The sequence below is a fragment of the Hippoglossus hippoglossus genome, chromosome 7 (genome assembly GCF_009819705.1).
Source record: "Hippoglossus hippoglossus isolate fHipHip1 chromosome 7, fHipHip1.pri, whole genome shotgun sequence".
Classification (NCBI taxonomy): Eukaryota; Metazoa; Chordata; class Actinopteri; order Pleuronectiformes; family Pleuronectidae; genus Hippoglossus; species Hippoglossus hippoglossus.
In genome coordinates, this window is record NC_047157.1 from 6,801,979 (window position 1) to 6,828,381 (window position 26,403).

The 26,403-nt window shown below is 40.1% G+C and overlaps 1 protein-coding gene and 1 long non-coding RNA gene across 2 annotated transcripts in view; one reads left to right on the plus strand and one right to left on the minus strand.

Moving 5' to 3' along the window:
• Positions 1–25,162, plus strand: part of ctnnbl1 (catenin, beta like 1) — a 49,745-nt gene extending 24,583 nt beyond the window's left edge. The window contains exons 12-16 of the mRNA XM_034591750.1: positions 3,964–4,061; positions 4,689–4,769; positions 16,977–17,114; positions 18,049–18,121; positions 24,760–25,162. Of these exons, the coding sequence (XP_034447641.1) occupies positions 3,964–4,061; positions 4,689–4,769; positions 16,977–17,114; positions 18,049–18,121; positions 24,760–24,848 (479 nt within the window). The 3' untranslated portion in view covers positions 24,849–25,162. The remainder of the gene's footprint in view (positions 1–3,963; positions 4,062–4,688; positions 4,770–16,976; positions 17,115–18,048; positions 18,122–24,759) is intronic.
• LOC117765312 lies at positions 22,753–24,038 on the minus strand. Its single transcript, XR_004614549.1, has 3 exons — positions 23,455–24,038; positions 23,014–23,341; positions 22,753–22,890 (listed from the first exon to the last, which is right to left on the minus strand). It is a non-coding gene; the product is annotated as an uncharacterized LOC117765312 (long non-coding RNA).
• Positions 25,163–26,403: the final 1,241 nt, after the last annotated feature.

A 26,403-nucleotide genomic window follows, 5' to 3' on the forward strand; every position in this document is an offset into this window, starting at 1 on the left:
CTAGTGAATTTAGACTTTGTTTAGAAAACTGCACTCTTACCAAAATTAATATACTTTGTTTGAGGGTCTACTTAGCGTCTCCAGAGAACCCAACACTTTCCTGTTCATAATCAACAGGACTTTTCCAGGAACCTTTACCAGAACAGCATTTCTTACATTTTGATCACAGGAATCTGATTCCTGTTTTAGTCCCTGGGCTGTTGTATCTGTCTGCCAAATGTTTCTGTCGAACTAATCTCAAGAACCTGACTAGGAAATGAAATTCCTTGTACGTGTTTATGTTTCCATCTCAATCAGGCAGATCAGGCAAATTTGACTGATGACAGATTTAAAAGGGACAGCAACAAAATGCTAGTTAATTCACTCTATGCATAATACCTCTCTTAACTCTTGTTCTCTCATGCTCACAGCTTGTTCCCATGGTCTCTCTTTCTTTTTTTAAATGCGTAGGAAGGAAACAAACAAACTGTAACTCAGATATTAGAATTTGAGTAGTGGTTGCTGCACTAAATGATTCTGACCAATCAAAGACATTCAGCCCTGGAACTTCATCCACTCATTCATTATCTATACCACTTATCCTATGATGGGTTTGGGTGGGCTACAGCAAATCCTGGCTGACAATGGGCAAGAGCCAGGGTACACCCTGGACAGTTGGCCAGCGCGTCTCAATGCTGACATACAGAGATAAACAACCATTTATGCTCACATTCACATCTACGGACAATTTAAACTCATCGGTCTAATCCCAATCTGCGTGCCTTGGGCTATGGGAGGAAGCTAAAATACTCAGAGAACATGCACACAGACACGGGGAGAACATGCAAAGTCAAAAGTGTGATTGAAATCAATAACCGTCTTGCTGTTAGGTGTGAGTGCTATTTTGTGAAATTTCTAACCCTGGAGTAGGAAGTCAAAACTCACAGATCCTCAAATGGGTCTTTGTCCCTCATGTAGAGTTTGGTCGATTTCTGGTTTTGCCGGTTTGGTTTCGTGTGGGAACTTTATCTGAGTTTATTTTATTCAAACCCACTGAATACAAATTTGTCATTGCGATAAGTTCTGGCAAATTATAAAATGCATTAGTGATAACTAATATAACAATATGATTAACATAATATTATGTTTTCGTTATAACGGAACCACTAGTGTCTGACGAACCATGTCCAATTTACTGCTGAGATGAGCATGGCACTGGTTGTGTGTGTTCATGTTTTTTGGGGGGGTTATGACAACCATAAGCCCATGGAAAATAATATTGAAATACCCTACAGTTGGTACATTTTGTGACCAGGATGAAGGGCACTGTGCCAACCATAGCAACTTGATCAAACACAAGCCATTAAACTGCTAAAACGTCTGAGTGTAAAGCCAGTGTCGTACCCCAGGATGCAGACTTGTATGTGGACAGCAGACATGCATCTGTACATACTACAACAAGAAGGTCCCAACACCAGTCTTTCATTGGTGGCGACTGGCCCAGTGTTTATGACACTGTGGAGTCTGTACCGTATGTGCTGAGCTTTGTGCTGTTTTCTCTCTACAGAGGTCTTTTTAAATGCTGCAGTCAATTTAAAATCATAGTTGTTTAAATTATTAATACATGGCTCCCAGGAAAACCTGTGTTAATGTTATTGGCATGTACAACAGTCACCCAAGCAACATTGTTGTTTGACTTTCGTAACAACATCGTGCAACATATTTATCTTGCTTGTGCACATTTTAATTATACATTTGAAGAGATTTTTTCAAGGACCTTTCCTTGCTTTCTTCTTCATCCGTTGGTTTTATATCTGATATTAAAGTTTAAAGCAAAGCATGTAAATGAAGTATCGATTGGACACCTTTCGAAGGATAAATGAGGAAGCTGTTTTGACTCAGCCTTGCCGTCCATCTTGTACCCACAATGTAATCCCGCCTCCACCCCTTCACAAATCTAAACCAAGAGCTCGCTCTTTAGTTTTAAACTCTTTGGGAGAGAACATTCCACAGCCAGCGATCAATAGCCTCCTCGACAGGGCGTGAAGGTGGCGACATCAATTACCACTCGGATCAACTTGATAAAGTAGTGTCCTTTTGGAAATGGCAGTTAGCCTCCCTGTCATTGTGTACAGGAAATACGGTTGTCTACATGAAAATAAGGGAACCTTGGACTAAACCTACCTGAACCCAGAGCTTCGTGTAATACCTGTCATAGCACAGTTAAGTGCATTCAGAGTTTCATCTGCTCTTCTGGATTTACATGGAATGATATAAAACCACAATTTCATTTACTTAAATTACGTGTTTGATAGTAGTGACGTGATTCTGTTTAATTATTAAGAGTTTCAAAACAAGGCTTCGTGCTGTCAGATTTAACAGGGATTAGAGCCACTCTCAAAGCTGGTAGAAACAATTTTCTGTTGAACTTTTTTATGCTTTTTTTCTTTGGTGCAATTTGGCGGATAACTATATGTTGAACGATTCAAGAATGACATGGGCGTTACAGCGTTAAGTTTTGTCAGTGTTCAAGTCTTGTGGGTGAGGTTGCTGTGGGTCGTAGAGGATTGCACAAAAGGAGCTGACAGCAAACACGACCCCTTTTAAAAAGCAGAAATGGGATTGATTCCTGTACTCTTGTTGCTTAGCAACTGCAAAGCCTTGTTGAGAGAGAATATTGACCTCTTGTTGATAAAGTCCAATTACATTTTTTCCCTCCACTCTGTATATCCAGAGATTTTACAATATCACAATCTGCTCTCCCTGTGTGTAGAGTGTGCCGTTCATTCAATATCAGAGAGACATATTACACCATGTTGTCGCCCAAGGGTGCAGCCCGTCAGTAAGAAGGCATTTGAATGAGATCCTACATAGCATGAATTGGTTGACGAGGGCACTCAATAGGAATAACTAGTTTTTGTAGCTAATTTAGTTTATTAACTTGTTTTTCTACCTTCCTCTTCCTCTATTGGCCCAGAGCTGCTACACACAAATTTCCATAACCCTGAGAAATGTAATTCAGCCACAGCCACAACCATTACACATGTTCCAGCATGCCCTAAGATGAAAATTGATTCCTAAATTTCAATAACATTTTCTCCTCTTGTTCTGCGCACTCTGTGTAAGAATACCCATGCCTTACTGGCTGTATGCTGTAATTGAAAACTATCACGTGCTAATCGATTTGTTCTTTCTGAGGTCTGTGGATGTGACTGTTTGAGACAATTTTCAATAATGGAGGATAAAAGTGCTCATGTGCTAGTTTAAGCACATTCACCTGTTGGGCTGCGTTGGTCAGTGTAATGAGCTTTTTAATGAAGTGCTATCATGTAGGGTGTTTACTCACTGCATGTGTTTGTCTGAGAAGTTAGTGAAGAAAGAAAGAGGCAGTTGTGCAATGTGTTCCGTAAGAAATAATACACATGTATGAAGATTTCATTTGACATTTGATCAAACTAACCTTATGGACCCAGAGTTTGGGACAATAGGTAACAATAGAGCGCTTGCTAATGACCGAAAGAGCAAGGTCATGAATTCAAGTGTCCGAAATTAGTTATCTCCTTCTGGTGTCTGTGCTCGTGCTTAGAGATGAGGGTGAGAACTGAGGAGCTCAGACAACCGCTGCTCCTTTACGTGGAAAGAGGAGAATTGTGGTGGTTCAGGGATCTACTCAGGATGCCCCCTGGGCACCTTCCATTGGAAGTTTACTGGGCACTCCCAACCAGGGTAGACCCAGAACTTGCTGGAGGCCTTCCATATCCCATGTGGCCTGGGAACACCTTGGGATAGCCCAGGAAGAGCTGGAAAGCCTGGCTAGGGAGGTGGATGTCTGGGATACCCTATTGGCCAGCTACCTCCAAGACCCTAGCCCGGAAATGCAGAAGACGATGAATAGATAGATGGAAAGCTTTGGAGAATGTTTTAAAAAGGCTGCTTTTTGATATAAAGAATCTTTAAATTAACTCCTCGCTTTTCTCTCCTTAGAACATGTGAGCTCCATCATCGCCTCCATGCTGAGAAATCTCAAGTCCCAACAGAGAAGCCGACTCCTCACTAAGTTCACAGAGAATGACTGTGAGAAGGTACGTTTTCTTCATCTTATTGCTTTCCTCTTCATTCTTCCCTTCTTAAGAGTATTTTTCTTTGTAACTCTTGTTTTTGATTGCCAGCAGATTGCTTCATCAGTATGTCTAAGCCGAGGTATTTGTGCGTCTGATACCCATATGCTTTGGTTGCTGAGGATCTGCTGCTTATTGAATCAGAAGTCCCTACTAATTCAGTACTTAAAAAAGATACTAAAAAGGAATGTTATCGTCTTCTAACAACAGGCGTGTGGGTTTAACATGAATACTTTAGTTACTACAAACGTTAGAACAGTTATGATTATTTCACAAAAGGGATTTATGTATTTGTGTCTTTCTCTCTGCTCTCTATACCTGGTTTAAAGTAAGCATCTAAATTAGATCAAATTATTAATATGAACAAGGCAGAAATATCTTTCCACAAACCTAACATGTAGTCTACACATGTAGTCAATATATGTACTTTATATGTAATATTATTAAATTATTTAGTATATTTATCTCATCTTGTTGTGTCTCTTCTTTGCGCTCTCGCTTTTCTTGCTCATATGTCTCTATTTTCACGGTCCTTTAAGGTGCACTGCATCTCTCACTTTCTGTCTTTCTGCTCGTTTATTCTCTCTCCAGGTTGATCGCCTGATGGAGTTGCATTTTAAGTACCTGGAAGCTGTTCAACAGGCTGACAAGAGGATCGAAGGAGAGAAACATGTAAGCGTCTCTCCTTTTCCTTCCATCCCTCGCTCCCTCTGTCCCCTCCATCCTCCTCTGCACTGTGTCTTTGTGCACTGGCTTCATATTAAGCAGCCTGTCAGATGAATTGATTGACAGATTCACATAAAACGCAGACATTTCAGCTTTGTTTTATTGACCATAAATGACATGCCGCCAAGGAATTGTGTCTGATCAAGACATTGTTAGACATACTCATGCTCTACAGGATGTTTTTTAGTACAAGTGTATGAACACAACCTGACAAACAGTTTGATCCTGTGCCGACTGTCACCAGAGAAGTTCATGTCTAAACCTGATCTGAAACTGAGCTGACGTGTAAAATCAGCACTGCTTGTATTAATGACATCCTCTGTTAACAAATGTATTTCATTGACCGTATCAATCAGTTTTTGATAAGTTTTTAATCCTACTTGTGTGAATTCCTCCATTTAAGAAATCGATGAAATACATTTGTTTAACTTTTTATAAATGTCAGCGTGTTGCCACCATATTTTTGTAGTTTGTCTCAGCTGTTTTGTTGTTGCTTTTTGTCTTGTTTTGGCTCCACATCAGAAGTCATTTATTAATACCAATACACCTGAAAACTCATATCACATGGACATTCATATGTACTGTGTATGCCAGTTTAAACAGTTAGGACATTGTCTGCTGGTAGACTGACAGAGAAACTGGGTAGCAAATGCAGGGGACCGTCTCATAGTTTCTAGATGTATGTTTCTGTCCGTCCAGACTAACACACGCCCATAGTTTTCCAATTAAAATGGGGCCAAGTTCTCCATTTCAAGTGCTTAAAAACCCGGGTCTTGTAACAGTAAGTGATGTGTTTTAAAATGAAAATTATTACCGTGGATGCAGACTTTTATTGAAACAAAATAGCATCTTACTGAAGTGTTGATAATAATTTAAATTGTAATGGTCCCTGTTATTACATTAAATATTTTTTCACAATAATTTGTTTTTAGAAACATAAATGAAAAACAAGGTTAGAAATAAGCTCTTAAACTTATAACTCAACTTATAGAGTATATAGAGTCTATCTTGGGTCTCATCTCAGATTTTTTTTAAACCTCAAATCAATACAGTAGGAACAATAACCTTCCATCAGTATTATCTACAGACAGACAAAAACACAGACTCCAGTGCAATCCCATCACACATTTGTGGTTTTCTACAAATAAAGCTCTATTTTTAAAAATTCAAATTGCACCACAGATGCTCAGATATCAACAACAATACCCCTTATGAAAGGTTGGGCTGTGTGATGTTGTCAGCTTTTGGTAGATAAGATGCACAGTTTCACACAGTGTCACATTTAAAGCCATGAGGGAAGAGGAGCGAAAAAACATCACAATTCTGACGATAACAATATGACAGATTACAGAGGAATGGAAAACTTGATAGCTGTGTTTGAGGGTCCTATTGAGCTGCCTGCGTGTGTGTGTGTATATGTTAGTGCTACTAGCTAGACAGACCATTGGAGGGATACAAATAGAAGATACGTGGCCAGGCACGGGATAATAGCTCCAACAGAGGGAGAGAAAGAGAGACAGAGTATCCTGTCTGCAGAAATGGAGGAAGCACAGAATAAAGGCAGATATTATAAATATCAGCACAGGAAGTACAGAGTGGACTTAAAAAAAAAAGGGAAATCCAAGAAAAATAGACAAAGGAATTTGAGTGAAAGGGAATGATGAGGAGGGAGAGAGGTGTGTGTGGAGAAAGATAAGTGTGAGATTCCTATCTTCAGATGACAGAAGATTAATTTCTCAGACAGACTTCGTGGTGGGATTGTCGAGAAAAGGCCAGACAGTTTGACATTTTCGCCTCTTCTCTTTTTTTCTCTTTTTCTCTCTGCTTCGTCCGTCTCTCTCTCTCTTGTCTCTTCCTCCGGGATGAGCAGAGCGTGACTGCGATAACCTGGTGATAAGAAGCCTTGTCTGTGTGTACCACTATCTTTGAAGCCAGACGGTTAGCTTCCCCCAGTTCAGAGCCACACTGTGAGCCAGGTACATGGGAGGCAGAAAGTGATAAAACACCTATTAATGGCAAAGCAACAATATTTTATTTATTAAAGATTAAAACGGGCTTAAAAAAAATCATAGCTACCATGAACTTTTTTACCAACAGATGTTTCAAGCACAGGACACAAGGGCAGCTGAACTTTTGCCGACTCCTATAAGTCTATTAAAAAAAAGATACATGAATATTAACTTATTATAAACATATGAATAGATTAGACTAATGTCCTGTCATATAAATAGTCCTGATACAGGTCACAAAATCTCAAACCAGTCTGGCAGTAACAACTACTTAAATTCTTCCATCGAAATTTGGTGTAAGGATTAAGCAATTAAAAATAGTGTCTTAGTTAGGTGAACTACTCATAAAAGAAAGGGGCTCAAGGTAACTCATGTTGCTCTTTAGTGTTGCAGTGTCTCCACAGAATTGACACGTGCTCATGCGCAACAGAGCCTGAATGATAGGCACATGGACTAGAGTGTATAGACAGCTGCATTGAATGCCACTCAGGTGTACATACACTTCGACCTATAAGGTCTGTCTGCGTGGACGGTAACAACTTTAGGGACGATGGCGCAAGCAGGCGAGTGGGAGCGACTGACCGAGTTCAAGGCAAATAGTGCTGCAGACAGCTCTACTAGGAATCAATAGTCAAACACTAACTTAGAAATCTCTTGTGTTATTGTGAGAAGTGTACAGAAGTGTTTTGAATCAAATCTGGATACAAGCGATTGAAATGACAAGTGTACATAATGGCCTCAGATGATGGTAAACATTGTGAACTTTACTTTACAGCTGCATCGCAGTGACCCCTCTACATAAACATATTAGCATGCTGATATTAGCATTTACATCAAAGCATTCCCTTACACAGACTTGTGACTGCAGACTCAATTTGCTTTTGATTCAATCATTTTCTCACTTAGCAGACAGTAGAGCTAATGGGACTTGACGTTTCAATCCCTGTGGTAAATCAGTACTTTGGATGTTGGCAGTGGGATTGGATTTGAGAGGTGAAAGGAAGAAACTGTATGTCATTGGGCGCCCTACTTCTTTGACAATTTGTTGATTGGCCCATGACGCCGCGTAAAGGCTTAACGGTAACACCTGGTATCCCAGATACAACCCCCTCACCTCCAAACCCTCATGTCTTCAACTCGCAGCCCAGTTGTTGTCTTGTTTTCCTATTAATTCAGATTTTCTACCGAGTTTTGACAAGGGCTTATTGGATGGAGTAACCCCTCACCTCCATCGATCGTAGATGTAGGGTTAAAATAATACTTCTCTAACTGAAGTATATAAAAGTGATTTCTCCAGAGTGGTGGTGTTGTAGGACTTACCCTTGGACTGAAAACTGGCAATTATTATGGCTGTTTGTGTGGATTTAGTCACACTAAATGGATGATATCTCACTTTCTGTTCTTCTTAAAGGCTGTTGATGCTCTCTGTAGTCTGCTGTTGCTTTTTTCCACAACTTTCTCAGACCTCTTTAAAAATCATTGGATATGAATGGAGACGATGAGATTTGAGGGAAATCAATTTGCAATTTTTCCTGCTTTACATTGTTTCGATTTTTTTTCTACTTCCAGGAAGTAATTCTGCAGTTTTTCGTCGTGTAGTGATTTCTCTTTTAGTGTATTTAGTTTGCTGTAAATTCACATCACTTTAATATATTACTGATCCATGTAATTAACCCAGCATGGTTGAGGTTCTACAGGCTACCATGTGTAGCTTGATGGATTGAGCAATGGCGGTAGTTGAATTTTCTCCTAAAACTCTTAATACGGAAACCACTCCGGTGATATTTTAAATCTGCATGAGTCAAAGCTTCAAGCAAATGTCACATGATGTGTTGAATAAGGTGATGTTGACGGCAACCCAGTTCCGTCAGTAGCGCTGTTTTATCTCTCTCTGCTGTGCCTTTTGGTTTTCCCCAGTTAAACCTGTTTTTAAGGGGCGGTAAGCAAAATGTTTTTCCTCCGCAACACATTATCCACAGATTTCTCAGGAGGATAGCAAGAAAAAAGCTGCTGCTGCTTTTTCTCTGCATCTTCAGCTCAGTCCCTTTTTAATAAGCTGCTTATTTTCCTGCCACCTCTCTTCTCTCATTCTATCCTTCTGATTCTCTCCTCTTGCTTAAAGCTGCTTTTCCATCCAGCTGTACTTTTCATTTTTGACTCCCATACTTGGTCCTGTCCTGTTTCACTATTCCCTCTTTTCCCATCTTTTATTCACCCCAGTCCATTTCCATCCTCCTTCTACGCTTAAGTGTCTTGTTTTCTCTCCCAATGTGGTCCCTTAAATTTCCATATTCTCTTTTGCTACATATTCACTGTTTCCCTTTTCTTGTTTGTAATCCACTCAAATTTTCCTGCATCTTATCCTACAGCTTCCATCTGTTTTGTCCCTTTATCTTTCATATCATCTCCTCCCTCCTCCGTCCTCCTTTTCTTTCACTCCCTCCCTCCTCATTCTCGTATATCTTCTCTTGTCCTTACTATATAAGACCTTTGCATTCACCCCTCTCCACCTCTTTTCTTTCAGAACATTCTTTCTGCTCTCTCCTTGTTCCTAACAGCTCCTGGAGATTGATGAAGCTCAGCAAAACATGGCCGAGGCCAAACCTCAATACTGTAAAATGCACAGGAGAGTGCACTTTCCTAGTATCTAACAACCCAGCCTCTCACTCGTGTGTGTGTGTGTGTGTGTGTGTGTGTGTGTGTGTGTGTGTGTGTGTGTGTGTGTGTGTGTGTGTGTGTGTGTGTGTGTGTGTGTGTGTGTGTGTGTGTGTGTGTGTGTGTGTGTGTGTGTGTGTGTGTGTACTAGTTTAACATTGCTGACAGTAAACTTTCTCTCAGAAAATTGTGTCGTAAGTAAGAATTGATTTTACACCTGGATGTCATATTATGTTATTTTGTTTTGTCAAATGTTTTCCCTCGCTCTCATTGTCTGACTCCTAAGCATACCCAGATTTTAGTAAACTTTTTGTCTGTCGAAGCTTTTTTTTATCCTCCCTTCATCATTGCTCTTTGTCTTCTCTCAATTTCCGTCATCCATCATTCCTTCCATCAGTAGTCACCATTCATTAATTAAGTCATCCTTTCGTTGAGGATGCAGCAAACTGCAGCGCTAGGCTACTGTGAAATTCTGCACTATAACTCAAAGCAGCACATTTGTGTTTGGAATGGTTTATGGTTTGTGTTAAGCGCTTGTACCTGTTAAATCCATCTCATTAGACCAGCTTTATGATTCTTGGATTGCACCAAAATGCCTCTGTGCTCTTTAGTCTAACTCCTACAAATAATGATCGTATGCATCTAATTTGTTTTTCATAAATGAGTTTTGGAGGAAACAATATCATCATTTGTAACAAGGCAATTACATTACAAGGCAATGTGTTGTGTTCCAGTGCAGGAAGCTGTGTCAAGTTGTATAGAGTGGGCGATTGGAAGTGAGAGACACAGTGTCAGTGTAACAGTGTGTAATAATAACACCACAGTGAACATTTTGTAGATATATACACTCAGTGGCCTGTATATTATGTGACAGCACAGGTATTAGTGGAAGAATAGTTTGTTGTCAGGTCTGAGGAATTTAATTATCACAAAGCTTTATGGCTACACAAGCTTGGCCATCACATAGACTAAATGCCTTGGTTGCCAGTCAACAAGAAAATGATGCATACCTTACCTGAATAGAAGAATACTTGACTAACCTTCTGCTGTTGCTTTAGTTATTCTCCATTCTCCATTGTATCTTCCACTCTGTTTTCATGTTCTAGTTCACCTTCTGTTTTAACAAGAACACTGAGCACTGAGCTCAGCAATGTTGTTGAGTTAATTTAGGTTAACAAATAGGCACATTGTCTATTACCGTCTCAATGAAAGTTGCTCTGTGCACACATCTGCTCATGGCATCTGCAAGACAGTCGGCAATAGAACAACTTGTGGCTATTACCTCATTTACACCCGGCATTAAAGTGTGCTTTGGGTGGTCGGCTTGCAGTCAGATAGAGCTTGACCACATTAAAGTGCAGATGTAAATGCATCCAAGACATGTTGAGGACTAATTGTGATCTGTTTCGCCAAAATTCGAGAAATAGTCAGGGATGCATTGTGATTGCATTGAACACAAGTGTAATTGAATTAACAGTACACATACAACAACTACACACAACCGTTCCAAACCAGCGAGGTGGCAGCTAGGTAGCTGGCAGCCATTAGCCAGTATCATAAGAAGTAGTCCTCTCTTCAGTTCTCACTTTAATCAAGTCCCCTGTGGATGGAGTGAAGATGTGTTATCGCGATACACGTTGCTTTTCAATAATGACCATGTCCTGCCCAGAATTTACTTCAACAGCTGTTCTTTAATATTCTGTATAGCAACAAAGCCTTAAGGATCGCACAACTTAAAACACTTAAAATTCGGGACCACAGAGATCTTAAAAGTAAAATAAAATAATTCTGTTTCTAATCCGAAAGTTATTAATAAATGCTAAATTGTCATATTGGAGGCATTATCTGTCACCAACACAGGATCGTTGTCAACAAGCCCCCATTCATCCACCATGTCCCGCAGCAAATCTGCAATATTTGACCCGGTGTGGCTGTCAAACATAGCTTTGGTCTGCAGGACATGTGAGACCTTTTCCCAGTCTGGAGAAATATGGTGGCATGTGAGAGTTACATATGACTGGGTTGCTCTCGAAGTCCAGGCATCACATGTAATGGCTACTCTGTTTGCAGAAAAGATTGCTTCAGTGACTTTTTGTTTCACACATGCGTACAACTGGGGAACTGCAGTTTCTGTAATGAGCCGACGAGTGGGGATTGTATAGCGTGGCTCACACTCATTAAGCAGTTGTCTGAAGCCTTCGTTATCAACAACGCTTGCGGGGTGCAAGTCTTTACATATAAAGAATATAAGTGCAATTGTGATCTTCTTAGCCCTTTGGGATGTTGAGGGAAATTCTGAGTTATAAGCCTCTTTCTCTCTCTGTGTGTGTGTGTGTGTGTGTGTGTGTGTGTGTGTGTGTGTGTGTGTGTGTGTGTGTGTGTGTGTGTGTGTGTGTGTGTGTGTGTGTGTGTGTGTGTGTGTGTGTGTGTGTGTGTGTGTGTGTGTGTGTGTGTGTGTGTGTGTGTGTGTGTGTGGCACCTGTTGTTAACGACTGATCAGCGTGGTGTCTTATCATGTAGATAGTATAGACAGATTCTGTTCCACTGACCAGCATTTGGAAGGAGTTGGGCAGAGACTGAATGAATTTAGGTTCTTGGTAGAAAGTGCCTCCTCCCTCCTGGTAACTCTGCTGCTTTGCTTTGCCCCATTTTACGAACAAACTCTTATTTGATATGCACCCAAAGCACAGGGCTGTTGTTGCTTTTGGAGATTATCATAACTTGAAATTAGCATGTTGTCTCACGCTCTCACAAAGTTCTATTTTTCCCCCTCAAAGTTTACCTCATTATCGACCTCAGTGTCTCTGTTTTTAATGAGGATATCTAACCTCTCTCTTTTCAGCATTTGCTTAAGCTCCATAAAGAGCATTACATCCTACCCCCACACACACACACACACACACACACACACACACACACACACACACACACACACACACACACACACACACACACAAACACTCGTACACACAGAGTCACAGTGGGTTTTTGCAAAGTGCTGACAAAGAAATAACTTTAATTCTGCATCTAAGGATCCCAGCGGAAAAGAAAGCACATGACTAACAACCAGCAACACATATACACACACACCCACACGCACTGTCTCACACACGGGAAAGCAAACACAAAAGCATATACACATTAAGTAACACACACTGATGAAGCTTCTTATTAAAAGCTGCACACATTTCTTTAACACAGGCACTGACACACATGCATGATTTGAAATGAACACACCACCACTCATAATGCACACACATCCTTACATAAATCATACAAACCCCATCGCACAAGTTCACACTATGCAGCTAAGTTGCAGTAGAGGGACAGAGACTGAAAATCACTGCTTATTACTTTGTCTGTACTGTAGCCAGGCTGCCAGGCTCCCCTGAGGTTGTAGAAATTGACTTGTCCAATCCCGCCTTTAAACACGTTATTCTTCCTCCGCTCCTTCTGCCTGGTGTTTGCCAGAGGGACTGTGCTGCCACGTAGAAGATATTGGCCGCAATGTCAGAACTCACCAGTGGACAAAACTCTGCCGCTGTAATGACTACTGCCACGCTGCTCGCATCCACCCGGGTTTTAATATCCCAAATGTCCCCTTCCTCTGCTCCGAATAATGAATATTTAATGCACTTGTCATTGTTTGAAACCTTCCACTCTTTGCACAGATTCAAAGGTCTGACTTGATTCATCATGCTGAACATATTTTCTCTCTTCCATTACAGTGCTGAGTGTAGCAGTCCACCTGCGGGGTGTAGCCATTGACTTGTCCAAGAAAATGTCCTTTTTTTGCCAAGGAGTAGCCTAATAAGAGGTGTTGTTGCATGTGTCAAAAATTAGGAATAGGTTTTTGTGGCTTATTGGATTGGCATGAATCTCTTCTGGTTGAATCATCAAGTGAGATGTCTGTTTCTTTGCTGAAAAAGGTTTCTGGTATAAGTCTGGAGCAAAATATAGACATAAGACAAACAACATGGCATTCTGTATTGGTGCCATACACATATCTTAATGCTGAAACATTCTTCTCCACAGGAGCCATTCTCCCACCTCCATATCAATCATTCAACCATTCAACAAGTTACTGAGATCTGTAAGGTGCAAATGTTCTGCGGCTGTTAACCTACCTAAAGCTGCTTTCACACATGGCCTGATGATGGTTTTAACATGCAACAGACGGAAAGAAAGAGAAAACTATCTCACTGTGAAAACTGGCCCAACATCCCAAGTGAAATATTCAAATTCGAACGGTAAAATGTGTTTATAACCTATATTTGGGGGTTCTGTCTCCTTTAGAGGATCTGGGAGACTTCTCCAATTCTTCTGCTTCTAAAAAAATGATCGTCATCCCGATACCAATATGCACGATATACGTATTGCAGAAGACTGCTTGTGCTGTGATAAATGGTGTTCCATGTGCTGTGCATTCAGGCTCTGCATGTCAATATATTTGGCCAATTAGATGGAGCCCCCCCGAGATAACAAATTTAAAGATATTCAGAATCATTTGTTTTTTGTCAATTAATCATTATCGGAAGAAGATGATAGAGAGAGAAAGAGAACTGCGAGGTTCCGCCTCCTCCCCACTAAATTCAACAGTGGAAACTTCTAGTGATCACAAAATTGCGCAGTTTATTTATGATAGTCCCAGAACTGAGGGAAGGCCCACACACACACACACACCCAGTTGCGCATCACTGGTCTAGATAATGGTGACACAGATTGTTCCGAGAGAGTAAATCACTAGCCAACACTATACAACACAACATTATGTAGCCAGTCTTTATCCTGCGTTTCATTGATATTGCTGTGTTGCCTTGATGTTTTACCTTGCTCTAGGAATTAATTTCTGATTGCAGACACACATTGCAGTAAATTGTACTGTATTCCTTCTAATCTTGCCAGTACACACATCATAGACCGCACCGCAGTCACATGGCTTCATACGGTTGAGATAAAGTCCCATTCATCTGCAGCTGACGGCTGTAATGGAAACGTGGATATGAAGTAATTGAGTTGTCCAAGGCCTTCTCAGAAATGCCTCCAGCTCTTCTTTGCTGTGGTGGCCAATCAGCAGCGTTGAGGATGACAGGAAGTCAACTTGCTTCTTGTGTGAAACAATGACAGAAAATGCAAAAAGCTGCACGTGCATGCTGTTTTTAACCTTCCCCCAGGGCTCATATTTATGTATTGTGTCCTATCTATTAGAGAGTTAGGCCTACATCCTGTGTTTTGTATCTTGGCTGAAGTTGGATTCGAAGATTTGTGCAACTTTGCCGCCAGCCACTATATTGCCTCTGAATAAATGAGTTGAGTTGTCCTGGAAACTGAGATTATCTTTTTCTCCTACAGGAAATAGAGGGAACACAGTTTATATTCAGATATCTTTGTTTCAAGTTTTTCTTTTTGCATATTTAATGGCCGCTAGTTGACAGCAAGGCAGAGCTTTGGGACTATTTTACAATGTGATAACTCTCCTTTTTGTAATAAAAAAGAATTCTGGGCCAGTGTTTTACCCAGAGGACACAGAGACAAATGCCCTACATTCAGTGGCTATTAAAGGTTCTTGTTTTAATTTTCTGCCTTATGTGGCATCTTTAACAAGCTACAATTCACATTGTACAATAATCCTTTCTTCTAAAGTTGTATCTGCTTGTCTTTTCTTCTCGCACGATGAAATCCTGCTTTGAGAACTCTTTATCTTGTGCTGGGTTATTTTAGAGGACCACAATGAAAATAAGCCGTAGGGCTTAATTGTATTTTTTTCCTCTGTAATTTCTAATGCCTTTTAATGACTGCGTTGCAGTGTTATAGGTGTTTTTAATATCTAATTAATATCAATCAGTCTGTTAATAAATCACAGAAATTGACATGTTGTTTTCCATCCCAGCTCTCAAGTGTTTTTTCCAAGCTAGTCTTGCACTGTAGTCCTCACTCGCTGCCCTTTTCATTGTCACGTGTTAATGAGCTTAACGTCACAGCTGTTATTGTGTTTAACGGTGTAATTGATCTTAAAGGACAAAGCCTTTTTGAAATTTTTAATTTTCCCTGAGATTAAATCATTGAGATCTAAATGTCATGCGTAGTACCCTTTAGCGTGGCACGGAAAGCTATTTGTTTTCATTAGGAACGGTTTGAAAAGTTGCCCTTTTTCTTGATCTACAGTGTAACATAGCATTGAACATTAGCGGCTCAATAAAGATACAGGTTGATTTAGAGAGTTTATTTCTGCGACCAAATCTGATCACAGAGAGACAGCTGAGAGCTGGTTGATTCAAAAAGAGTTATCGATAAATGCGCATAATTCTTTAATTTGATAATAATAGATTATAAAAGTCAACATGGAAATAAAATCATGTTTTTCCATTGCCTTTTTGTTGGAATGTTAATAATCAGAATTTAATACTATTCAGTAGATGGTTTCAGCACCATTCACCCTGTTTAGACCTGGTATTGCGTTCACACTGCAAAATGAATGTGGCCACAAGCATTCCAGAACACCTCCGAGTGTGGTCCGACACCCCGTTCAGACCTGGTACTAACAAATGTCCTTCAATCATTTTCAATCACACGTGCTCGGAGTAAAAGTCTGATTTTCCACATGTGATTGGATCTCTCAAGATGGATGTTTATATCAGGTCTGAACATGGCCTGTGTGATCGGATCTCAAGACACATTGAGCACTCATTTGCATGCATTCACACCTGAACTTGGAGCTGTCCACATATGATTGGATCACTCAGGACGGAACCAAGTCTGAGTCGGATCTACGTGTCTTTTAAGCGGTGTCTTTGATATATCTAACGAACACATGTTGTGCAAATAGTCCTGTTTGGAAAATATCTAGATTAAAAACCTAAAATGTTGATATGTATCGCTTTGAAATCTTCATTCTAATAACTTAGCATTAGCTTTAATACAATATAGTAATTTATCATCCCGCTGTTCATGTATAGAGTTTAAACTGTGTGACAGTTTCTATGTTTCTGTCCCACTCCAATGGCTCACACTCCAGACTCCCCTCTCCCCCTCAGGTCTGCTTCTTAATCTCTAATGATGATTAATGTGGCCTGTATGTGTATTGGCAGCTCTGTGTTATTGGCATACTGACAGGGTTGTTAAGATGGATAACTATGTAAGTGTGTGTATGTGTGTGTGAGTGTGGGCCTCCCCCCTCCCTTTTTTTGTTTTGCAGCTTTGTCGTGAAATCAATTGATTTGTGTGTCTGGTCAATGGAGAAAATGGATTTGTGGGAAAGGCTGAAAAACAACACCTAAATTAAACTTAGTCTCTGATTTTCTATTTGTTGAATCTGTTTGAAACGTGCAGTGAACAATGAAAAACCACACAAAGAAAACAGAAAATTAAGATGTATTCACCTCGTCATGCACTAAAGCACATACTCTCTTTTTATGAGTGTGTTGTAACTTTGTGTCTGTCTGTGTGTGTGTGTGTGTGTGTGTGTGTGTGTGTGTGTGTGTGTGTGCAGGAGATGGTTCGTCGTGGGGAGATCTTGGATGACGGCTTGGAGGATGAGTTCTACCTTCGCCGCCTGGATGCCGGACTATTCGTCCTCCAGCTGATCTGCTACATTATGGTGGAGATAAGCAACTCTGGGATCTCACAGGTATACACACACACACACACACACACACACATACATACACTCTGGTTTGCCAAACGTGTCTCTCGCCATAATTATTGTTACGAGGACATCTGATCAGAAGATATAAAAGCAGACAGGACTCAGATGTTTTTTATGGCCGCTGCAGTCAATTTGGGTTTCACTAGTGTCTTGCAGTGCTGTGGTGTCTCAGAATGGACACAGAAACTATTTGTTTCCGCAGTTTAAATAGCTGCAATCAAGCTCTGCTCACTTCATGTTATTTAGGTAATCATCATAAATTAGTTTCCTCTTAAAATTGCATTTCAGATAACTATCCAGCATGCCGCCTAGCTGATATTATGACTTAAATTTAAATTCTCCTCATGTCTGGTAAAGAAATGTGAGCTGTTATAATTCTGTGGCCATTGTGCATATTTTTTCCATTTAGTTTTAGTTCGTCTGTGAACAAACATGAACAAAAACTCAACCTTAAGCCTTTTGAGTGGGTGTTTCCAGTGGAAGTGACTGACTTCTCAGCCCAATGTTGCCTGGAGACATGCTGTCAGTTTCTGTGGAGAGCTACTGACTTGAACACATCATAGCCTCAAAGTCCTGTATAGCCTATGAACATTGATACAAAACCATCCATCCATCCATCCTTTGTCTAAACGCTTATCCTTAGCAAGTTGTGGGGAAGCTTTTTGGTCACGTTATTTCAAAATCTGCTAAGTCATGGTTGGCAGCTTAGATCTAGCACCATGGTTGTCCCATATAAAAAGTTTAATTCAGTCTAATTGAATTAAAGTGTTGTCTTTGATAATTAAATAAAGATTTAGATCAAATAAATGGACAAATCAAATATAGATACACTGATTTATTCGCAGGATTGGATTTCAATTTCACTTTGACTCTTAAACGACAGCGTGTTTCTGATCCTCTTTTTCTCTCCATGTAGCTGCAGCAGAGAGTCCATCAAATCCTCAACCTGAGAGGAGGCTCTCTCAAAGTAGTACGCCACATAATGAGAGGTGAGTAACTTAATTATTTTTCAACACAGTAAAAAAAATCCAAATAATCAAATCACTCAATGAAAAGCATTGGAGTGGCCAAGTACACGGTATATACTTGTACCAGGCTATTCAAAATTTTACATTTTAAAAATGCTATTTTCATAAATCATAATGACTCGAAAGTTAATGCATCACTACTCCATTTGATGTCATTGTCTGACTTCATAGTGACTGCATAATGACAACTCTAATCATATGATCTAAATGTTTTTTTGGTCTATATAAGCTTTAGGTCATGTCTTTAGTCCAATAAGATGCAGAGATATGTCGAAACATGCATTTTTTAACAATGCATTAGGTAATTTTATGACTTCTCCGTAACTTATTTATAACGTCACCTACCTCATGACAGCATATGATAGGGAATCATTTACTGATCAACATATGCTGCAATAATCTGGGATATGGGAAATGTTTTTCAGACCATATATTCATGGACATTGACCTTTGACCCATCAACTTAATATATCTGGCCTGCAAGTAATGTTAATACCAAGTGTCCCGAAAATCTGTCTTTGTATTATTGAGTTATTTTACACACGCACACGTAGACACCTATCTTGGTAACAAACAGATAAATGCAATGTAGTGTTTCTCTCTTTTAACAGAAAATCTGATCTCTTTTTAATGAATCCCAATCAGTTCTGCTTTGCTCCGGTTTCTCTGCAGTAATCTGCTCTCACTGAAACTCATTTCTTGCAGATGCATGAATTATTCTGTACTGCTGGAGCCTTTTAATGTAAACATGTGGAGGAATTGAGCGCAAATGAACTGGGCTTCTCGCCAAAATAAGGTGAGATGTCCATATATAAGGAGGCAGGTTAGAAATAAAGGCTCCTCTTTCTTAATAGCCTGTTTCAAATAAGCAACTTCCTCCCAATAAAGAACATAATTTAAGGTTTATATAAAGAATCGTCCATATGCAGTTACTGATAAAACAAATATGTTAGCACATCTTTTTGTCATTCAATTTCTTGCATGAATTTTGCCCACTATGATTTAACACCATTAACAAACCCACGTGGTTGTGTCTAAATAAAACTCAAATTCCCTCTGTGCCCTCATCAGTTCTTCGGGTTGACCTGGCTTCACTACGAATTCAAATAGACGAAATAAAATGTTTAAAATATCTGTATTTTTGCTGTAATTTGTGCTGCTCCTACATCTAAAGCAGACCATATTACTTTCAGAGAAGCACTTCATTGACACATTTTTAAAAAATCCTGTATTTGAGTGCTTCTCACACTGGCAGGGAAGCAACATTTTGGGGGGGGGGGGATGTTGGTATAATCACTGCTCTTTGGCTGTGGCAGTCGTTTGATAGCAAGCCCGTGCTGTTCGCCTGCCAAAGCGGTTGCGCTGGAATATAATGAAATACTATGAATAATGTCATTCTTCCTTATTCTCTGGAACAAAGAAATAAACTTGGGCCAACTCTGGAGCCTGGGTGTCAAAATGCAGCTTTCTATTTTTTAAGGTTGAGTAGGTTTTGTTTTTTATAATCCAAGCAAGTGTTTTGGGCCAATGTCAGTTCTCCATATTTCCTTTGCAGAACTGATCACACTGCTCTGTTTATAGGAAACCTCTGTAGCATAGGAGCAGAGGTGGATATGTAATAATGATGGTCCCGACTATCATTTAATATAAAAGCCAGATTAAACACGGAATACAATCCAGCATTTCAAACATTTCAGTAGAAGTGTTGATGGGCTTCTTATTCACATGACCTCTGTATAGATGGTAAAACAATAAGAAGAAATGCCTCCCGTTGTGTAAATATAACTGTTATTTGTTCATATTGTCACCGTGAGAGGAGCACACACTGTCGCTCATTCTCTTCTACCCTCTGTCCCATTCTGTCCTGCTGTTTTTGTTTCCTGTTTGCTTTTCAAAACCCTGGCAGTTGTGTTATTTTCTTCCCGGTGTGACATCCATCCTTTCTGTATCATTGTCGGATAAAGCCTGAGGACGCGGCTCCGCTCACACACCCTCTGGCTCTCGGTGGCATGTAGCACTGTAGATAAAGCCATCCGTCACGCATGGCAGTGCCAGCAAACATGGCAATTCTCCAGTCCCTGCTCTGTGTGTTTCAGTGTGTGCATGCTTTTGCATGCATGCACATATTCATCTGCATATTTGCATAAAGGTGTGCCTTGCTCGTGTACTTTTTGCTTACGAACAAGATTTTTTTGTTTGTGTGTGCAAATTAATGTTTGCCCGTAGCATGCCTACATGTTTCTGTGTGCATGCCCCTGCTTGCTTTCATGTGCATATTTTCTTACATACTAATCTATGCAGATATGTACATGTTGAGTTTGCTCCTTTGTGATACAGTTTGCATATTGTACTCATGTCAGCCCTTGCATGTCTTTACATATTAATGTGCATCTTACTCGTCCTTGATCTTCTCGCAGACTTATTTGTCATGCATTGTGTTGTGTTTGTGTGTTTTAGGCTGTGTGTGTATATGCACCTCTAACGTCATGATGCTTGTGTGTGTGTGTGTGTGTGTGTGTGTGTGTGTGTGTGTGCGTGTGCGTGTGTGTGTGCCCTAACCCTTTTCATTAAGGCCACACTGTGGAGCCCTTGCCCATTTGAAGTGCCCCACCCGGTCAATGTGAAGCCACAGAAAAAAGGTTAAGCACATGCAGAGTACGTCGCCGGCTCTGATGTCTTGACCTTAATGACGTTAGTTCTCTGAATGAGAAGCAGTTCTGCAGCAGGGAAGGATTAGCACCCCGCATGGAGGAACATTGATTTTACTGACTTGGTGAAAATATGCAGTGAGATTTTTCCTCTTAAACGAATCTTCAGATAGGTCATATCCCAGGTAGTTAAACTTTACGTAATCATAAAGAGATGTTCATTGTCTCTCTTTACATCAATAAGCAGACATATTGTTACATTGGGTTATGTTTAACACTCTAATGGGCCTTCAGGGTAATGCTGAAGGAGCACGGAGAAACAGTCTGACGAGTAGGAATGAAGGACGTTCAGTTGATAGTAAATAAACTTAATGGTCTTCTTTGCCTTCAAGTTGGCTTAAAGATATAATAACAATTCTTCATTAAAAGGTCTCAAAACGAAAAGACCTATGTTATATATTTTGTTGACTTGCTCACTAAAATTATCCAATATGTTTCCAACAATGTACAAACCACAAGAAATCACGATTTATTGAAGGTAACAGGACGTTTCATTTTGCTCACTTTGTAATTGCTTCATATTCGCTTTATCCGTAGCTTTGTCCGTCTTCACTTTCCACAACGTATGATGAAGAAAAAACACTGCGAGAGATTTTTCTTTCTTTCCACTGTTTTATTGGTCTCTTATAGTGAATCATGTTCATTCACTGCCTTTTGCTGAGTAACATGAATAAAACTTTCCTACATTATCTCATCCATGAACATGATTTGCACCTGAGTTGCGTGTGGTAGATTTTTTTTTATGTTGATGACACGCTGTTTGATGGTGAAAGTGTTTATAGAGAACAGCCAGACGGTCACAGATTGGGGGAGAATGATTTTGTTAGGGCGTTGTAAGAGTGTTTTTTTTTCATCTTTAATCAAGAGCATAGTCTTTGACAGTGTGACAGCAGGATTTGCTGATTTCACGTTCCGAGTTTTGAATACTCAAAACCCTCACTCAAATATTCCCTGCTTGTGCTCAGATTTGCTTCACTCCAGCTTCGGCTCTTCTCCTCGCGCTCACGCTGCTTCTGTGCGCACATGAAACGTCTGCTCTCTGATTCCTCCTCTGCTCTTGCATTTTTCATTTGTGCTTTTGTTTGCAAAAAATAAGTCAAAACTCCCCAACCAATAGAAGGCCGAGTGTACGAATGAAACGTAGTCTTGAAAGGCGGCAGCATCTGCCTGACACACAACATTTCTCCAGGGATCCAAACTGTGCTTATTGTAATGAAGCAATATGTTGCCCAATGCTCATTGATTTGATAGATACATACATAGGTGATAGTTGTTAATGCTGCCATTTTCCTTCAAAGGCCTTGGAAACGCACCTCAGCAGATGGCTGGCTGAATGTAGCCATACATATTAGCTGGTGTTTTGTGTCAAGGTGTCCTTTTGAATGTTTTGACACTCATATTTTAGAGACACCATTGCACTTAGCATTACAGACCAATGTGTGTGTGTTATTGCAACCTAGATAAAAAGCCTCTGTTGGTCTTGATGATGAGAGCAGATAATACGACTTAACAGAGCATGAGAAAGGCTTTGATTTCTTCTTTGTGAAGCAACACGTGTGTGTCCAGGACGCTCTCTGTGACAACTTCTGATGATTTTGAAAGCATGATTAGATTAACACACAACAGGATCATTTATGAAACTGCCCCGACTGTGGTAACCAGTTCCAGCCGCAGCTGTAATCACACTCAAACATCCTGGAGTGTGTCTCTACCCGTGGCTGCTGCTGCTCCTGGAAATGATTCTCCTCGTACTCATGGCAGATCAGTCCCAGTCACTGACCTGAGTAATAGCGATGCTCAGTACTGTATTGTCCCTCCGCCGTGTTGCCGTGGTGACAGCAGAAGAGAGTAGCAGCATGCCAAAGAAAAGGTTCTGCAGAGAGTTGAGGTGTCACAGAATCTCTGACCTTTCTGTCTGTGCGGCTGCCTGCACCCCCATTTATAGACGCGCACACACACACGGGGACAATGGCAGGCGAACAATGAAAAGAGGCCGGCGATTTTCACGTCTCTGTTGAATCGCTCCCACGTCCCCGAAAACCTGCTTTTCTCAGTCAACCGTAAAAAATTTTAGGTGAGTAGCATCCCACACCTCCAGGGATCACATTCAAATCCCCGGTGCTGCCATTCAGGGCCCCCCCCCACCCCACCTCCGAATCATGGACTTTTTAACTTTACTCCCAGCGCTTTGGTCTTTCTCAGACCAACTCTCCTCAGAATACCCAATGATGGAGTGACCTCTGCGTGTCTTCTGAGCTCAGCTGAAAACTCAAAAAGCTGTTCACGTACGCTACTGGTCTGCTTCCCTTACAACTCAAAATATAACTGACGTTGCTACAGACTTAAATGCTGTCTGATCTATTCCTGCACTCCTCTGTCATGCAGTGATGGAGGGTAGTGCAATTACAGGAATTTTTTTTTTTTGCTCGCTTCATCCTTCTCCTCAATGACATTTCAGAGAGAGATGTTGTACCTTTTATTCCTCCACATTTATTTGATAGTCAGACATAGTTTTATATCAATAATATATATATTTTTTAAAAATGTTATAGCTATTTTGACACATTTATTTTTGACACTAAGTACATTTTGATGACTATACATCTGTACTTTTAGTTATGTGGGATTTGTTTGCAGGACTTTTACTTTAATGTATTTTTACATAGCTGATTTTCTACTTTTCCTTAAACATTATAATTTAATTTGGTCAGATTTTATTCATCGATGGTTATCGGGATGGGAAGAGGATCTCAAAACATAAGATAAAAAGTGTTTCAGTAATACATTATCAACTCTTCTTCCTCTACTGCTGTCATGCAACCTTGTGATACCATGACTTTGAATTCTCATTATTAAACTCTGCAAGCTTTTAGCTTGTTTTCTTTCAGAACCCTGGTGGAAATGCTGGAATAATTCTATTGTAGTAAAACCTTGATCTGCCTTTTGTAGGTTTGGCATCATTCCTATCGATGATTATAAGACTGTACAGTTAACAAGAGCAGCTAGATAATCTGAAACGTTTCAGTTAGCCAGCCTTATATGGTAGAGAAAATAAAAACAGCACTGTTTCGCCCTAAGCCCTGTGGGCTCTCGTCAGAATAGCCCCCTTCATTCACTCCTCCCTGCAGTGTCTCCCGGCGAATAGTCGTCTTTTCATCTTTCTGTCTGCGACATCCTCAGGTTTAATGTGTAATCCCTGCTTCGGCACAGAGGATGGCTGAGAGACAGAGCAAATGCCCCGCACTCCACCGGGGCTGCAGCAGCTGCAACTTTCTCTTTCTGCACATTAGACTCACAAATCGACTGTCGGTCGGTCTCCGAGGCCTTGTGTGGGAGGCAGACGCACAAAATGAAAAAAGCGCTCAGGAGAGTGCGATGAAGTACGAGCACAGTGCAATACACCTGGACCGATTACTGCTCACAGCCGGAGGACACGGTCGCCGTCCTGGGACTTCTCACGATATGACAGCAATTTTTCAAGGAAATATCTTGCAATAGGACTTTTGTTACAAAGAGATGACTTGAGACCGTCTAGACTAGGTTATTAAATGCTGTCTCTCAGCTTTGTCTCTAAAAAGTCTTTGTTTGCTCTTTATAACGTGTACTGTTTATTCAGTGCTTGTGTATATATATTTAAATGTGGCCAATCTGTGTCTAAATATTGTTGCTGTTAATATTCTCACCTTTTACTCATTTGTGGTCATCAGGTCACTAAAGCTCATTCTGCTGTTTAACTCTGAATATGACTAAACAACGTATTATCACTTGTATCTTCCATTCAGTGGGGGGGGGGGGGGGGGAATCCAGCGTGTGAGTTTCTGGCTCCTTCTAGCCTCTAAAGTCAGAGCTGTCAACTCAACTAATCCGCGGACTTTTCTTTGTCTTGTGCAGAGTACGCAGAGAGCATCGGAGATGGGAAGAGTGACGAGTTCAAAGAAGCCGAGCGGAAGAGGATCATGGATCTCGTCGAAAGCTTCTAATCTCACCTTTTCTATCTTGCGCATACACAAACAAATCTGTTCTTTCTCATGAGAACACTGAAACCCCCTCCGGTTCTGATCTGGGACCAGATTTGACCGTGACCTTGATCCAGTCGTCGGTTTCTCTGTAACATTCTGAAGGTAAAGTCACTGAGGACGTTTACATGTACGAATTCACTGCCAAGTACTTGTCTGCCACAAGCATTGTAATGGTATTTTCTCATTTTTATTTATTTATTTTTAAAGGAATTTAATAACATAAATTAACCTTGCCTCAATCTTTCACATCCACTTTGGGGGGGGGAGATAAATTCTAAAAAACATTATTAAATTACGAAACTCATTATTAGATGTTTTATTCATCCTGATTAGAATGATGGTTAAAATCCAGTGACGAGCGTGCATGTAAATGTTCTTATCTAAAAGCAGTAGGAATTCTGAATATTATAGATTGACTGAAACACACAACCAACACGAGACATACTCCGAGCGGCAGATTCTGTTCAGTGGTGTTGGATAATAATACACATTCCTCTCTCACTTTACCTGGTTTGTTTGTTTTTGAATTTTGTGTGTAAAATATTTTCTAATAAAACATTTGGTAATAAATTCCTGATTGCATGTTTGCTCTGTTTGATTATTGTCACTGTTTCATTAGTGAACTCGTGCAGCTGGTTGATAAGCGTGTGTACATGAATCTCATTATAACTGCACTTGGTTATTGTTGCACATGGGCATTGATGGAGACAACAAAGCTGTATCTGTAAACACAGACACACACACACAGTTCTCACACAAAGACTGCTGCTCCTTTAGGTCACTGCACGCGTTTGACCATAATTGAATAATTCACAAATATGACAGAATACAACTAATACTTGTTATTTCATTCCAACAAATTCTTAATGACATGGAAAATCAATCAATCAATTCAGATTTTATTTGTATAGTCTGTATTCACAAATAATGTAAATGCGCATTTTAAAATAGTCTCAATCTAAATAAATAGGTTCATATCTCACATAATAATTTTTTTTTTTTAGAGTGGGATTTTTATTTCCCCCCAAAAAAAGTATTCACCTAAATAAGTAATTAAGCTTGTTTAATTCATTTTCCTGTGAGTGAAACACTGATTCTACAGAAAGTGTCTTTCTTCACGAGTTGTCTGCATTTGAACACGATGATATCAGGGTGGTAGATCTCGGCTTACTTTAGAATTAAAAAGTGATCTTGTGCTTAAAAAGGATTGTGACCACTGTCGTAGACCATGCAAACTTCGTTTTGCAACCAGTGGAATCTTCCTCTGCTGGTCATTTGAGAGAATACAGGTTTCAGGCACTTCTGCATTGTCTTCACTTTACGGACCCAGAGACTACATCCATTGTTCTATTCGTCAGTGGTTTGGATGTTATATTAGAGGTAGGTAGAGATCAGTGGGTTTGTTTTAGTTAATCACTGTAAACAGACATTTCATGTTGTCAATTGATAAATTCTTATTGGACAACATATAACCGATTTCTGTTGTGCAGCATTTCAGAAAGTATCTGCAGAAAAC